At 41.5% G+C, this 16,617-nt stretch overlaps 1 protein-coding gene across 1 annotated transcript; it reads right to left on the bottom strand.

The window, feature by feature from the left end:
• Positions 1–1,750: 1,750 nt before the first annotated feature.
• Positions 1,751–16,408, bottom strand: LOC108883793 (BMP/retinoic acid-inducible neural-specific protein 3). Its single transcript, XM_018677274.2, has 7 exons — positions 16,137–16,408; positions 12,320–12,522; positions 10,248–10,465; positions 7,765–7,870; positions 6,305–6,541; positions 4,215–4,437; positions 1,751–3,035 (listed from the first exon to the last, which is right to left on the bottom strand). The coding sequence occupies exons 1-7, from the start codon at positions 16,406–16,408 to the stop codon at positions 1,901–1,903; spliced, it is 2,394 nt and encodes a 797-aa protein (XP_018532790.1). The 3' UTR covers positions 1,751–1,900.
• Positions 16,409–16,617: the final 209 nt, after the last annotated feature.

Here is a 16,617-nt window from a genome sequence, read left to right as displayed (position 1 = left end):
TTGTTCAGATGCTTTTGTGCTGTATTTCCTTTGAGCACTTGGAGTTAATGCAACCCACTAACAATAAAATCCTTTCTTGCTTTCTACTGTCGTGCCTGTCTAAAAGTGCTTGTCCATTGACCTCTGACAAAAATTTGGTTAAGGATGCCGCCTTATGAATCAATAGTAGAAAAAAAATTATAATAAGTAGAGACTTTTTCAAAGTGAGTTGAAGGAGAAAGTTTATGTCCTCAAACCAAAACCTGCCTTCTAAGCCAGAGCTACTCAAAAACAACAAACTCCTTTCTGTCTTTTTCGCCGTGCCAGAGTCACCCCAAAGGTACACTGGACTGCTTCCAATAACACTGTGCCACATTTTCACACCCAGATTAAGAATATTTCCCTGTTAAAAAGATTTTAAAATCACACCAGATGCTCACCGTATAACCACAGGAATTAACCCTTTACTGGGACGTGGTCCAGATTCACTATCTTCCTCACACACAGCCTATTCCCTATAGTCAATTAGAACACATGGTTCACGTTGGTAGATTTTTGGCGTGTTAAATATTACTGCTGCAACTACTTCCAGCCCATAAACTGCTCTAAAGTAAAATAACTTTTGAAATGAGAGCAGAAGAAAAAACAAAAAGGCAGGGGTGTATAAAGGGAATTTTTAAGAGTGATTTTAACATGATATGACTATAAACTGGCCAATACTACACTCCTGTGATAGCTCAGTAAAAGAGTTGTGTTACAGCCTGGAAACAACTCAGCTGTGTCTTAAAATTGGTTAATAACATTGTAAAGTCAATGTTTAAGCTCAGAGGCAGCCTGTGAAAGATGCTACAACTTGTAATGAAATCAATGCCTTCAGCACAACTTTAAGCTTTCCCAATCTACTCTGTGCCACATAAACTGATTTTAACAGATTTTTACTGTGACTCTGCACCATGATGTATCATACAATAATTTGACTGACAGTAGGGTGGTGGTAGTAGTAGTATCCTCAGCACCTCATCTCACAATCAAAACTGCATCAACAACCTCTTCACATTCAATCTGAACGATAGCATCAGAGCAAATCGTGTCTGGCTTTAATCTCAGGAGAAACATGTCTGTTGAATCTTGATGAAGCTACGTCTTTGCTACAAGCTCTTTAGATGCTAGTCTAATCAAAGCTGCGCCATGCTGCTACCCTGCGACTCTGCTGCTGACAGCCCTTGGGGGATTAAAGCTGATTTCCCTTTTGGTTAGAGTCACTCTTGTGAGGGTCCAACTCGCTCTGGCGCTGGTCGAGAGTACTATCCTCACCACTGATACCCAGCTTACTGTTGTTTGATGCTGGGCATGTCTCTGCGGTTCCCCAGCTCATCTATCACAGTAACTGTGAATGGCGGATGGGGGGTGGCGGAGGAACAGAGGACGGCTGCTCCCGACCCTCCCTTCTCTCACTATATACTTAGTAATCTGTGCCAAGGCTGTTCCCACAACGGAGAATGGAGACCTTGTGTTGTGAGGCTCCAGATGGGCAAAAACAACACAGCACACACCACTACGACCCTCCAGTGAGATAGAAAGTCAAAGTGTAACACGAACTAGGAATGCTATGAGGATATTTTCATGCGTGCCATACGCGTTTTGTGTTTACATATGTAAGATTAAAATGTAACGTGATAAAAATATCAAAGGCCCTGAAAATTCATTTTCTCAATCAACTTCTTACTATGAGCAGATCCACTTGACTTGAATCCATAAAGGTACACTGGAATTATAAAAACATCAAATTTAATTGCACATAGTGTATGTACAACAAAGCCTTGAACAACATACCACACACTTGACACAAATGGATCCAGCTGACAAAGGACACACGCCTGTCTGTGGTAAGGAAATAGTACAAAACATCAAATTGTGGCCATTAACTACACAGTTTATTTGCCTCATACTCCATGTAGTTTGGTTGTCTGGCACTGAAAGCTTGCAGGGCAGTGAGTATCCTGGTCACGTCTGCGCTGGACAGTTTGAGTCTGTGGCGGAGCAGACAGGCGAACAGATCCACGTGTGGGGCCCCTGGAGGCGAGAGGCGGTTGACCCTGTAGCGCAGCTCCACCAGCTGCAGCAGGGCTGAGTCCTGTGATCCCTGAGTGTACGGGTAGTCTATCTGCAGAATCAGGTCCTGGATTGCCTCCGGGTCAAAGTGCACACTGTATCCGAACAGCTGCATGCTGTTCACTTTCATGTAGCCGATGTTGTTGGACGGCTCTGTCTCCTCCAGAGGCTCGTAGTACATTGTTGTGTTTTTGTTCCCTCCTGTCACTCCCACAGAGTCCCTCATACGACTCCTCAGGTAGAAATGAACCGTCTCAAAAAAGCTCTTCCATCTGTTACCAAGAGTCAGCGTCCAATTATAGCAGTCCAAGGGGATATCCAACTTGGTCCGCTCCCAGTCAGGGTATCCGTGCTGGCCTATAGGCATTGTCCAGCTCTCTGAGTGGCTGCCCCCGAAGGGATTGACAAACAGTGACAGCGCCGGCTCCAGAGTGCTGTTCCTGGTGAGGCAAAACTGGAGGGTGAGTCCAAGGAGCATGTGAACACGGTTGGACTTCACCCGGTTGCTCTTGAGGGTGAGCAGCATTCGTTTCCTCCAGGACGGGTCGAACCACGTGTTGATCCGTACGTCGTTGCTCACAAACACAGCATGCAGAGAAATGCGTGGGTCGCGCCGCTGGAGCAGGTAGCGCAGCTCTAGGTCCTGCAGGTCTCGGTCGCTCTCCAAGCCCAGATAGGGGTCTGTTGGGTCAGGCACGGCTGGCCGGCAGGCTCCCTGGGTCAGGGTGAAGCCCGGGTTACAGCTGGAGCATCGCGTCCGGTTCTCCGTGGAACAGGAGGTACAGTGGGCACCGTCGCCCACAGAGCATGGAAGGAGGGCCTGACAAGGCGGGTGGTTATAGGGGCAGGAGCAGCTTCGGCTTTCATCACTGTAAACACCAACCTGGTTGTTCTCGCTGCAGTATAAAATGGAGAGGGCGTAGCTCAACCAGAAGTGCACGGGCCTAAAGGAGAAGCAACAGCTGTGTTAAAACTTCAGGCTTAGAGTTTCTACAGTACAGTACAGGCTATTACAGGAATTTATATTTGTCACTTTGAGTCTTTTTCATGTTTTGGTGATTATGCATTGACGGAAATGTTTTGCCTAACAAGATTAATCCTGCCTTTCGCAAAAAATATGTGTTGTTTTGATGCGTAGCAAAAACAATTTGAGCCACACTCAGACTCAGCTGGAGTTACACACGCAAAATCAGATCAAAATGAATATTTTAATCTATTGAATTCCCCTCCTGTGGTGCAGATGGGAAGTGATGACACACACAGACACATGCACACATCACACCCATACAATGTCTCATACATCTAATCTTCCTCAGGTTATCACTATTTTATTGATACAGTACAGTAAAAAATAATTACACTGTGAACACGGAAAATAAAAAAGCAAACGAATTAAACAAATATAACAAATATTTTGTGTCTCAGAAACACAAAAATAAAAACTGACTTGCCTAAACCACTACTGAATTTATTTTTTACAAGCAGAGGGGGTGTGATAAAGAAGTGTAATTGGATTGTAGACTGAGGAGGCAGTGCCTGCAGCCTGACTAGCACACTGATGGATTGTGTCATTTAGTTAATTTCCCTGCCAGAAATAGCTATCAACATAGAGTGTTCATGAGAGAGGCATAAATCTGAGTTAAGTTATGACCACAGTGGCCTCTGATAGGCTGCTGAAATAGAGCATCCAGGTGGGAGTGCTGCTGAAACAGCAGCTGTAACAGTACAATACACAGAGGATTAGATATAAGCAAAGAGCATTACTGTCCACAGCAGCTTAGTTTCCTGGATGTAATTTTGAAGATGCTGGATTGATTGTAATGCAGTTTAAACCTGGCAGACAGTGAAACGTGTCTGTTTGGCCAGACATGATCCCGTCTGTCCCCCACCTCCTCCCCCTGTGGCTGGAACAGAGAAGCAGGTTTGCTCCTGTCAGCACTTTTCACCTCACTCCACAACTACTTTTCCTCAAGTGCCTTCTAATAAGTACCGTCTCACTTGGCTGCTTTCTCCCCGCGCCTGCCGCATAAATCATTTTCATAATTATAAGTTTTGGGGAGCACCTTGGGTTAACAGGCCGCAGTATAAATATTCCTCCCTCTTGTTCCTGTCGTGCGTCTTACCTCGGCCTCTGCAGGACTATTTTGGGCTGTTTTCGGCACCTCTTGCTGAGGCTGAAGAGCTTGTTAGTGGCGCGGCGAGCTTTGGTGAAAAGCTGGTTGCTACTGGTCTCCAGCTGCCTGTAGCGCTGGAGCAGGCTGGCATCTGTCCTCCACAAGTGCTCCACGACAGATGTGTTTACAGCATAATGGGTTGGCAGTTTCCCAACAAAGCTTTGGAACTCCTCTGGTAGGAAAAAGAACATGAATAAGTAAACTCTGCCTGTGGTTGTGAGCCGCAGGGTGACAATATCCAAAAAAACCGTCTACTCTTCATTGTTTGTCCCAGAAAAGCAAACAGCTCAAGAGGAGAAGTAACAGCTGCAACATGCCTAAAATGCAGGTTTTGTTATTTTGATTTCCTTCGTAGGGAGGATTGCTGATGTCAAAGAATAAACTCCTTTCATATTCTGTTTCTGTGGGAAAGATATATGTTAATCACCACCTGTTGTCAGTTACAGTGCTGTACACCTTCAAGGCAAGTGGTCCATAATTACCATAACACTGAAAGCTAAATTGCTGTTCCTGCCGTCAACGATGTGAAAGTAAGGCATGTTACCATGGTAACAATAATCACTTTAGTTTCAGAAAAGTTTTTTGATGCAGGCGGAAAACTTTTTCAACTTTGACACGTTTACGTCTCATCTCTAGATTAGATAGTATAAATTATTCGCAAATAGGGGCACACATGAAAGCCATGCACTCTCTTTATGTGTGCTTTTAAATTTGAAATCCAAAAATAGACACAAACCTGAAGCTTTGAGTATGAACTCTGCAGGGATCTGTGTCAAAGGTGTGCTACTGTATGTGCTACCATCACCCTACCATGATACTACTGTATAATAATATATCATTTATAATAATAATATAGTAGTATAACCTTTGCTGGTTCCTCCTCCTGATTTGTGGTACAAAACAACAGATTTGCTGCAAATGTCTGTGTGAAGTGCTGTGTAAATGCCAGTTAAGGCAACTAATCTCCACAACGGTATAGAGTGAGTTTATAATTATAGCACTGTCTCAGAATTGATACAATAATATATTACTACATGTTGGGCACAGGCGAGGCTCTATGAAACCACTGGTTCATTTATTTGTTGAGATGCCTTTTTGCAGAGCTGCTTTACATTACTAATACATTACTATAGAGACATTTCAGTCAGTGCCAGACAATCAATGAAAGAGATACACAATGCTGCACAGCTACATTCACCAACCACATGATAAGCTAAGTGCTGCTTTGACCGTTGTGGTTTGGTAGACACATTATTGTGATATTTAATTTATTCCCTTTATGCTCCTTTTAGTTTTATTCTCTGTGTGTTGGTTTACTTCTTTGCTTGGATAAAATGTATGCAGAAGTCTTTTTCATTTTGAGAGCTTTAATTTGTTGATGTCACGTGACTTTAAATTACTGACTGACCGTTTCCTCTTTTTTGACTGGTGTTAGATGAGAAGATTGATACCATCCACATGTCTGCATAGTGAAAATGAAGCTGCAGCTCTTGTGGGTTTAGGGGGGTTCTGTACTGGAATATTTTTACACTTCAGCTTTTGTACAGAATAAACTAACAAGAAATCATGTACTTGATATTTACAACGAAGACACACAAATGGTATTAGTCTTCTCACCTAACTCTCAAATTTCTGTACCTTCTAAAATGTTGAACTTTGCCTTTAATTACACCTCTTCTTCACAGCACTTTGGTGAGAACAGATGAGCGTCTTTAAAAGGTCTGTGTATTTTCATACACTGCAGCCCTGAGCACCTTGAGAGCACCACAGCCATCATTTGATTTGACACAATGAATGACAGGTCTCTTGATTCAGCGTCTGGCAGCTGGCAGTGTTTACAGCCGAGAATATGTTTACAACAAAAACAAGATGTGTTTTTGTTCATGCTAGGCCTTAAACCTTAAATAAAAAAAAAGAAGTCCAGAATTCTGAGAAATAGTTTAAAAGCCAATGTTCCAGCTCTGGGTTTTTGAAAGCACCATTCAAACTGACATTTTCAGGTCCCATTTTGGAAGGTCACATTGACATCCCTGACTCACCCGATTCCTCAAACTCCTGGTTGGTCAGCCTCCAGGAGTCTCTAATGCGCACCAGGTTGTTTTCCAGAGTGTCCAGGTCAGAGCGTGGGCAGTTACACTGAGGGAAGTCCACGCTGCACTCACACCAGCAGTCACCGTTCTGGCAAACAAACTGTCCCTCAGATTTACAGCCAATGTAGTTGAGAGCCGCCTGAATGAATCGGCTTTGTAAATAGCCTGGTAGGATCACCTGCAGCCCTGTGGAGTGTGAAAAACAGGATCAGATTAGACCTGAGTAACCTTTGTTAACAACTAAATTACTGGGCTGTTTTTATTGTTTTTATTTATAAAGTATCCATTTGTGACACATTTTTAAAGATTTATATCTATTTATATATATATATATATATATATATATATATATATATATATATATATATATATATTTATCTATTTATATAAATATATAAATAGATATAAATCTTTAAAAATGTGTCACAAATGGATACTTTATAAATATATATATATATATATATATATATATATATATATATATATATATTTAATGGTAAAGATTAGCTTGGGAAGTTGGAAAGAATTGAGAGACAGATAGATACATTGTTGGTTTTGGTCTTTTCACGATATTCTCCAATAAGAAAAATACAGAATAACCGCACATACATTCATTAAATCAAGTTACAGTTTGACATTTTGAAAAATATGCTTATCTGTTTTCTTGGTGAGAGTTAGATGAAAAGGTTGATCCCGCTCTCATATCTGTTGGGTAAATATAAGGCTACAGCAGCCAGTTAACATAACACAGAAACAACCTGGCTCTGTCCACTAATTAACCAACCAACATATTATATGTTATTTAACTGATACAAAAACCAAGGTGTAGCTCAACTTTCTGCTAAAATAAGCTAACCATCTCTCGACTGTAGCTTCAAATCTAAAAGTACTACATGTGAGAGTATGAAGCAATTTACATGTATTACTTCACTTCAAACAATCAGCTCCCAGCGCAACAGACTAGCAAGCTCGAGCATAACTTCGATTGCATAGCCAGAACTATCTCTACACTCCACACTTTTTAGCACTGTGCCAGCACTCGAGAATCAAATATAGTCTATAGTCAAACTATAATAAGACTGTAACATAACATGGTTCTGGTCAGTCACATTCAGTCTCATGTATTTCACTGTTTTGGCCATTGCCCAGGATTTCTGAATGTTACACATTGCATCTTTAAAAAACAGATATGAGCGTGGCGTTGATCTTCTCACCTAACTCTACAAGAAAATGAATCCAAAATATCAAGCTTTAAAGACCAAAAGAAAAAAAAAATCAGACATCTTAGTCAGACTCTACAGCAGCATTGGAGTTAATTTAGAAAGAGCTTGTTATGACAACTGCAGTTATAGATGACCACAAAAACACAGTAAAATGCTATGAGCCATGATTTACGGAGCAGATTTTACCTTGTAATTGAACCTTGTTCTCTGGACTGTGAACCAGTACGGAGCTGACTGTGTCCAGATTGTCATAGTTGCTGCATCCGAGTGGTCCAGTTCTGGTTTCTGTCACCTGCAAGAATAATGAGGAAATACAGTACAGTATAAACGCCTTGTCTGGTGATTGTGTCTTTTTCGTCATTTCATTATGTGGGACAGCTTGGTTGTGAATCAGTTGAGCTGGTTGTGTCTTCTGCTGAGTTTGGATGTGTTACCCCATGTTAAATATAAAGAACAAACAGCGGGTAATCTTAGCTTAGTCAGTGGAGGCAGTCATCAGTCGCGTCACTTTGGCATGACCTGTATGTATTGACTCATTTTACTTGTGTACAGTCAAAAGAACAGAAAAAAGACTCAACAAAGGCATTTTTATGCTTCAAATGAATTTTGCAGGATGCAGTGAGTCACTGTGAAGTAATATTGAAAAGGTCTTCAATTACAGACAGAATAATCTGTTCTGATCTAAGAGAAATCAATTTCCCTCCAACGGAAAAAGTTGAAACTCTGCTTAGATAATTTCTAAATGTAATTAATCTTGATGTCTAAGTTGGAAACTCTGATGCACTGACACACAAAACCACATAACTTACTGTGTATTAGCATAAATTTATGCTCAGACTCCTTCCTGTTTCTCACTGAATCCCCAGTACCATATGTGATTTTAATGAATGGCCATGCATTGCAGGTGCTGCTTTACATCCCCTCATAAAATGCAGTATTCATCTCCCTCTCCCTTTCTCTTTCTCTTGCTCTGATCTTCAATCTGCCTGGAATTCCACACATGCTGCAAAGTGGCAAATGAATGAAAGTCAGCCTGGCTGGAAATTAATGGAATGATATCTTTAATCCATCAAGCTGATGCATAACCAGAGGAACCCATTCTCAGTTTGGGGGGAGGGTGAGGGTGGGTGGGTGGTGGTGGGGACACTTGTCTTCATCAGCGGCTACTCACTTAAGAATCTATGTTTGCCCCTTGGGCTGATTAATGCGTACACTGTAATAGCCACTTCAGATGATAAAATGGATGATTGGTATTTTATACTACAAGACGCACGACTGCTGCTCCGTTCTGCTTCTTCACTCTGCTCTTTAAAGATTGCTGCTGGGGAGAAGAAGCACCTTCTCTTGTACTATGTGCTTCTTCTGCTCAGAAACAGTTAATTAGTCTGTAACGGCTGGTCAGCACAGGCACTTTTGACCATCTTATAAAAGATTTCATTAAACAGAGTCTGATACAGATCAAATGACAGTGTCTCATTCACAGTTTCTTCTGCACATGAGTTTTCTGTGACAATAAACTGCATGTTGAGGAGAGAAAAACAGGGGAGACAGATTTGACAGTCTTGCTGTTGCATCCCTGCAGCTACAACAGGTGAATCTCCTAGTGTCGGGCCAATTCTGTAAATAAGCATGTGTTCTTAATCCTACCTGATTAAATAAATTATGGAAATACATTCCCTGAGCTGGTATTAAAATATTTGTTCATGCATGTTATCTTCAAGTTGAACTACCAGAGTGTCATGAATTAAAATTCTTTACAATTTGAACTTTATTTCAGTATTTCCAATTTGTACTATTTAAACTTCTTTTCCACTACATTTCAGAGGGAAATGTTGGACATTTTGCTCCAATATTCTTATTTTAAAACCTTAGTTACTAATTATTTTACAGATTAAGATTTCACATACAATCTATATAATCTGTTTGTAAAATATGATGCTTTGTTTAGCCCCAACTCATCCAATCATAACATCAAAGTACTGCTTTACATTGACAAGGGTCATTCTGCATAGTGCAAAATTACTTTTACTTCTGGTACTTTAGAAAACAGTGGTTTATTGCCATCTCTGGTTAAAGTTTCATGTCTCTTCCACCTGTAACCACGTCCAGCAGTGATGTCACAATGTACCAACACATCCTGGAGTACACTTTTACATCACTGCAGCCAGCTGAGAAGTTAAAGTAAGGTCAGTAAAAACAAGATTTCTGCTGGTGATAGGTTGTTTTTAACAACATTTTGTTGCCAACACTTTAACAGTATCAGTAACATCTTGAATGTGAGAGTAACTGATTATTTTATAGTGTTGTATTGCTACTTTTACTTAAGTAAATGATCTGAATATTTCTTCCACCATTGATTTCAGTCTCATAGCTTAAACAACAAGGAGGCTACACAGATATGTGATATGTGTTTGCATTTATTTATTGATCATCATTTACTGATTGAAAGTTCTGTCCCTGAAGAGTGAACAAGTCATTCATACATGTTCAGTAAGTTCAGGCGAGCCTGCAATTAGACAGTCCGACTCGATGCTTTTTATGTTGCCATTCACATGTAAATGCCAGAGGCAAAAAAAACCCACAATGCTCCTGGGGAACATCTCTGCTGCAGTGAGGATGTGGTGTTTTCTCTCATCTTTTGTATTTACAGTTTTATGACTTCCACATACCCGTATGGCGGTAGATGCGATCTGGAGGTGGTGCAGCCTGCGCAGGGTGCTCTCTCTGTCGGTGAAGTAGGAGGCAGCCAGCTGGTGTAGGGCTTCCAGGGTCACTGTCCCGGTAGCGTTTGAGTTACTGTTGCTGCTACGGCTGCCCTCGGCCCCCGACGGCGAAGACTCCTGGCTGAGTCTCCTTTTGTCTACGAATATCGTCAAAGACTCCTCCCCTGGTGACAGTCAGGCAGAGGGAACGAGAGCTTCATTAGCTCTGACAGAGCAGCACTAATCACCTTTCATTAGTATCTTTTCAGATCAGATAGAAAAGCACAGTAGTGATTAAGTGCTGTGGGGGAACTGATGGTTTGGATGATTGGAGGAAAAGGCACAGACAAGGTCTCTGCATCTATTAAACTCTTGAGAAGCTTATTCAAGATCATTGATCAAGTTCCCTTAATTATCTTAATCATCTGAATTATATTTGCCAAAAATTAGACACAAAGTAGATTTCAGGTCAGCACTGTTTCACTGGGAGACAAATAAATTCTACAATTGGAGACATTTCTAATAGCTACAAATACGACATGAGTAATGTAAGCAGTCAACTAAGACTCATTAAGATAGTTCCAAATTATTAACATTACGTTAGTAATAGTTCCATGTTAAGTATTTTGCTGAAGGAAAATCCTAACCTTGAAAACTCTCAAGTGTACTGCACTTGTACTGTAAGTGAAAAAAATATTAAATATGTTAACTACAAAAATCATGAATAGATTTGATTGTTAAAGTAAAACAACAGTGACAGGTGAAGTAAATAACAGTAATGATCCTGTTACAATGAAATGTTCTGCTGGGAAAGCTTGGGTCCTGACATTCATCTCGATGTTAATTTGACACTTACCACCCAACTAAACATTGTTGTAGATCATGCATGTGTTGCCAAAGCAGTGTCCAGACCCTCTGGACGGGACCTCTGAAAGGTGTACTGTAGAGTTTGGCACTGGAATTGACAGTTGATCAAAGTGAGGCCTCCACAGATGCTGGATCTGATTGGAATTGGGTGAGTCTGGAGGCCAGGTCAACACTTTGGGCTATTTGTTGTGTTCCTCGCTAGGTCTGCAGCAACGTTTAGGTGGGTGGTACGTGTCAAAGTAACATCCAGATGAATGCAAGGACCCAAGCTTTCCCAGCAGAACACTGTATTGTAGCGGATGGTGTTATTCACTTCATCTGTCAGTGGTTTTAATGCTGTGGCCATTCAGTGTTTGCTCAGTCAGTTTTACCTCCTACAACATTTGTTACATCCTTCAAAGTCTGAATAGAAAGAGACACAGAGTTGTTCCAGGTGAGACAAAGGAGTTGTGAGGCCTCCTGTGACGTTTTGTTGAGTCTGCTGTCAGAGGAGATGACTATATCATTGTCTTTTCTATGATGGATGTCTGCCTGAGAGATTTTTGAATACTGGTATAAAGTGGTGCAACTATAAAGAACTTCTTTGTCTTAGGTCTGAGATTCTTAGAGCCAAATTGCATGCTTGCTATTGATTTCTGGCCAGTTACCGTATTTGTGGGAATGAGATAAAAGCAAGTCCAAACATCAAAATAATCCTGGATTGCAAGGTGCATCGCCAAGAGCTGTTTTCAACGAGAATTAGCATTTGGTTAGTTTCTTCAAATCTTTGTTATTCTTTTGCAGCTTGCACTTTTCAAACCCATGCTTTCATTTCTAATAAAATATACTTTGCTATAATGATTTATTAAAGAGAGAAAAGATAAGCCAGTTGTGTATAAATAATAGTGTTCAGCAGTGATGAAGCTCTGTTTAGGGAACCATGCTGTTTTGACAGCCAAACAAAAATATTAAATCAATCTTTTACCACCTTCTCCAATTTATTTTTTGTACACTAAACCGCAGCGATTTGATGTTTTTTGTGAGCCAAAAAACACTGATCCAGAAAAATTGTTACATGCTTTGTTGTTTAGAAAGCAACAGACGGTAAAATCAGTGCCCTGTGTGCTGAAAAAAATCACATAAGAAGCTGTGTGAATCAGGCTTGCTTTGAAGCTCGGCATGCTCTACTGTACCTCCCAGAGTGGCAGAGAGGAGGAGGTGGGTGCCATATTTCTTGATTAGAGTCTCCGTAATCGTCTGGAGGGTTGGCCGCCTCCCCAGCTGGCGGATGGTGTGCATGAAGTCGGGGTCGAGGGGCAGAGCCAAACCGCCGCTGCCACCAAAAGTGTCCCTCTTCTCCACTGCCAGGCTGTTGACCTTCCATCGACCAAACTCCCTGGTAACACACACACACACATGCAGAAACATTTGGCTCACTTGACTGAGGCCTTTAGCTGTGTTTAAGGCCCCAGGCTGCTATTTAACAAGCTGTGGTGAGAGCACAGCATTAGGTAAACGTGTGTTACATACTTTGAAGCACATATACCATACAGTGCACTGTCCACGCAGATACATGCACATACATTATTAACTGCATGATGAAGCTGTGAAGTTGCATCCCCTGAGAATCTCAGATATATAAGAGAAAAACTTTTTGAGCTACCTAGTTATATATTTTTTTACTCAAGGGAGATTAGAGGGCGCTTTAAGGTGATCAGGTTGTGGTTGGTTATTTATACATTGCTAGATTTTCATTTGCACTTTCCCTGGGAATCACATGAAATATATTTTATGGGTTATGGCCTTAAATACCCCTGCAGCTCTGGATTTAACACGATTAAGTGGATACTTTAAATAACTTAGTGGCTACAATTACTTTTTCATACATGACACAGTCATCATGAAATTGTTGATGTTTAGGCTTAATCTCTCTCTTTTTTATCAGTGGGTTCAGCCAAGTTTACGTTTGTAGTGCTGCCACTTGGGTTAGCAGAGGCTGGATGTTTTAACCATTAATTCAACACTAAGATCAAGTCCCCAGTAGTTTCTACTAGGATTTTTTTTTCCCTGGCAGAACAGAGAGACCTTGAAACTGAAGACCTTCATGTTGCAAGTAATTTTTATTTGCTGGTCTGTAGTTTTCTATCAAGTTTGTTGGAAATAAAATAGAGTTTTGAATCTTTTTTAGGGTTTGTTAATTGTGTTGATATAAGCAGACGTTTCAGATAAATTTACTTAGAGGACTACTTAAACATTTTGGGAAACTGCTCTCTTGAAGAGGGTCACATGAGTAAAGTGACACAGCTCATGCCTGTAAGGTAAACAGGAATATACAACCAGCAGCTAGTTGGCTTAGCATTAATTTCCTCTCTTGTATAGATTAAACAAAGAAGATAAAACATATTAATGGGTGAGGTTTAGAGGGATGGATTTTCTTAACTTTGAACAGAGCCAGGCTTGCTATTTTACCTTGTTACCAATCTTTATGCTAAGCTAAGCTCAGCTAGCTAGTTACTGGCTGTACCTTCACCGTCAGCCTACAGATGTGAGGGGTATTAATTTTCATATCACTCTCGCCATGAAAACAAGTAGGCCTAAATGTATTTCCCAAAATGTCAAACTGTTTTTAATAAAAAAGAATTGTTGCATTGAAATAACATTAGTGGTGCGTCAGTGCTCTCAGGTTGGTTGAAAACATGTCCTGTGCAGTTAGTGAGCTGTAGCTAGAGGTTATTGGTCATCAGGATAATAAATAAACTAAAGATAAGATATCACACATTTTTTTTGTCATATTTATGCATTCATTTTCCTCTGAATACATGTGGTTTTATAACCAAATAAATAATTTCTGCCTTTTAAAATTATCTGAGCTACTCCACAATCTTGTATCATGTACCCCCTGGAAACTGCAGAAGTTCCCCCTGGGGTAAAAGAACCCCTTGCTGAGAATCATTCTGAACAGACTTGTCATAGCTTTAAATAACTCCTGTGTGGGTAAAACACAACTTATTGCGATGCAACGCTGTAAACTCCCACAGCTACAGAAAATAAAGTCCCACATCATCTGCTGCCATCATTTATTATCTCATGTCCTTTGGACATGAGTCTCGCTGAACTCTAGATACTTGCTAAAGCAGCTCCCTCTGTTTCTTCCTCCTTCTATAGGATCAGCTAATGTCTACCTCTCCTGCAGTGCTGCCTGCTGCTCTGTGTACTTCCCTCTCCTTCTGGGAGACAATCAAATCACTGCCATGAGAAAAATGATCGGCAGAGAAATAATTGGGGAAGCAGGACAGTGTGGAGTGTGTCATTACAGCCAATCATTATAACGAGGGGACAGGCTGAGTTGTCCATCCCTGGTGGACAGATGGGCGTTGTTGATCCAGCCTGGGGTTTTGCTTACAGCTATTCCATCAGCATGCACATATGGCAAACAGAGGGATGCTGCAGGAATGCACGCAGATATCTAAACATGACAGTTTACTGTATGTACTGTAAGCAATCAGCAGTGATTACAAAAACTCCTTGGAGGGGAAAAAAACTATAAAGTAGCAGCTGTGAGGAGCGACATACTGCTGCATGACTGATGCACATGATGTTCATGGTGGTGTTACAGTTATTACAGAGGTCAGAGGGGTAGAATAGCAGTTTAGGCCCCCAGGCTATTTAAGAGCACACAGAAAAATATGGAGCATCTGCAACTCTGTGGAGACTGTAGAAGATAGTTTTGACATATTTCTAAGAATAAATGGCTTTACAGTTTCCACAGCTTATTCCTCTCCTGATTTTATCTCTACAAGACTTTAAATAATGGGCCAAAACAGGTGGAGGAACCAAAAACTGGTGCAAACTGACTCTCCCGACAGCTATCATCTCAGTTTCTTTCTCAGTTTTTTTTTTCTTAGTTGGGTCTCATTTCCATCCTTAAAATTCTAAATCTTTAGTCCTTAAAACAGCCTTTGGGTTAGAAGTGTGAGCAGGTTTGCAGGTTACAGGATCGACTGCTTCGGGGTAAGAGACCCTCGAGTGGTTGAGGTGTCAGCAATAGCCAATACAGAGGGTAGCCGAGCTTCGACCATCCAAGCTCTCTGTCACTTTTAATGATTTTTACTAATTATGGAGCAGGGTTTGGAAAAGAAGAAGCCTCAGCTCAAGGGACTGCTGGGACATTTATGCAGCAGGGTCCATTGAAAAAATGCAGGTGTCACTAGGAGATAAACACCACAACCTAAAAGATCCCTGAGGGGAGATAATGGACCAATTGATTTATAGATGCAGAGCATAAAGTATTTTTTTCACTTGGCAATGTCCACCACAGAAAAGAAACATAGCCCTGGGCCCGAGGCATTGATAAACCACACAAGCCTGCAGGAACAGCAACAAAATATTAGCGGACATTGACTCCTGGCAATATCACACAAACATACAATTTACTGGAATGCATTCATCAACATACAAAGTACGAAAACGTTGCATAGCCTTGAACTTCCTTTTGAGCAACATTTAGAAAAAGGAAGCAGCAGCAGCAACAGCTCGGGGACACTGCAGGAAGACACTGAAAAGATGTAACTGTCCACACACTGTCAGGGGATTTACTCCAGCTGCAGGGGTCATTTTGAGACACCAGCAGTAACAGCAAATGCCAAATCCTGAAAACAAAAAAGCCCAGGACAGGGATGAATGTTTTGATGCTGCTCGGATGACAGATCAGTTTTCAGTCAGAGCACTCAAAGGGGCGAGTTTTTTTGCATCGCTACAGTAGTTCTTCAGATTTGCTCATCAGCTCGCCACTAATTCGGTGCAGGTGTGATACCTGCGAGGGCAATCCTGAGAGCGCGCCGGTTTTCATTCCAAACACCACAGCAGCTGCTTTCAGTGATTAGTTCCTCTCTAGCTCAAAGTGCACTTCAGTGAAATTACCCAGTGGCATTTTGGGTGAGATGAAATGGAAACCTGCAAACACTCACAGCCCAAACTCCTAAAAGAAAAAACGCACAGTCAGCTACACACCTGTAGATCTTGTATCTGGTGCTGAATCCCTGTTGGTATCTCTCCGCAGCCTCCGTGAACTCCAAAGACTGGTGGAAGGGCCCTTTATCCGACAGCAGCCAGCCCAAGGAGCCGGGGGCGCCATCGCCTTGTCCGGCGGCGGCGGCTCCAGCGGCGGCGGCGGCGGCAGCAGCCCTGGAGGTCCAGCAGCAGCAGCAGCACAGCCACAGGCTGAGAGCCGCCCCCTCCCATAGCAGAGACAGCCGCTTATGACTGATTCTCTGACAGCTCATGCTTCACCCAGCGACACCTCATTCTCTCCGGACTGGGGAGGAGGACAGAGCGGTGAGACAGTGTTACAGTTAAGGGGTAAAAAAAAGTAGTGCGTCGCGTTGATTTGAAGGGTTAAATGTGGAAATGTCCCTTTATACCCACTAATTGAGAGTTTAATAAATGAACTGCATGATCAAACGTTTAAGACACTCACCTGATTTTGCAATAG

Source organism: Lates calcarifer, linkage group LG4 (genome assembly GCF_001640805.2).
Source record: "Lates calcarifer isolate ASB-BC8 linkage group LG4, TLL_Latcal_v3, whole genome shotgun sequence".
In the NCBI taxonomy this organism is placed as follows: domain Eukaryota; kingdom Metazoa; phylum Chordata; class Actinopteri; family Centropomidae; genus Lates; species Lates calcarifer.
Note: the sequence above shows the minus strand (reverse complement) of the source record. Positions and strands in the feature narration are given on the sequence as shown.

What these genes read in the sequence shown, in the direction of transcription:
- LOC108883793 (XM_018677274.2), bottom strand. Translation starts at nt 16,408, where the DNA reads ATGAGCTGTCAGAGAATCAGTCATAAGCGGCTGTCTCTGCTATGGGAG. An exon ending in TCGCATCTACCGCCATACGG is followed by an intron (nt 7,871 to 10,247) that starts GTATGTGGAAGT and finishes TTATTCTTGCAG; the next exon opens with GTGACAGAAACCAGAACTGG. An exon ending in GAACAAGGTTCAATTACAAG is followed by an intron (nt 6,542 to 7,764) that starts GTAAAATCTGCT and finishes CACACTCCACAG; the next exon opens with GGCTGCAGGTGATCCTACCA.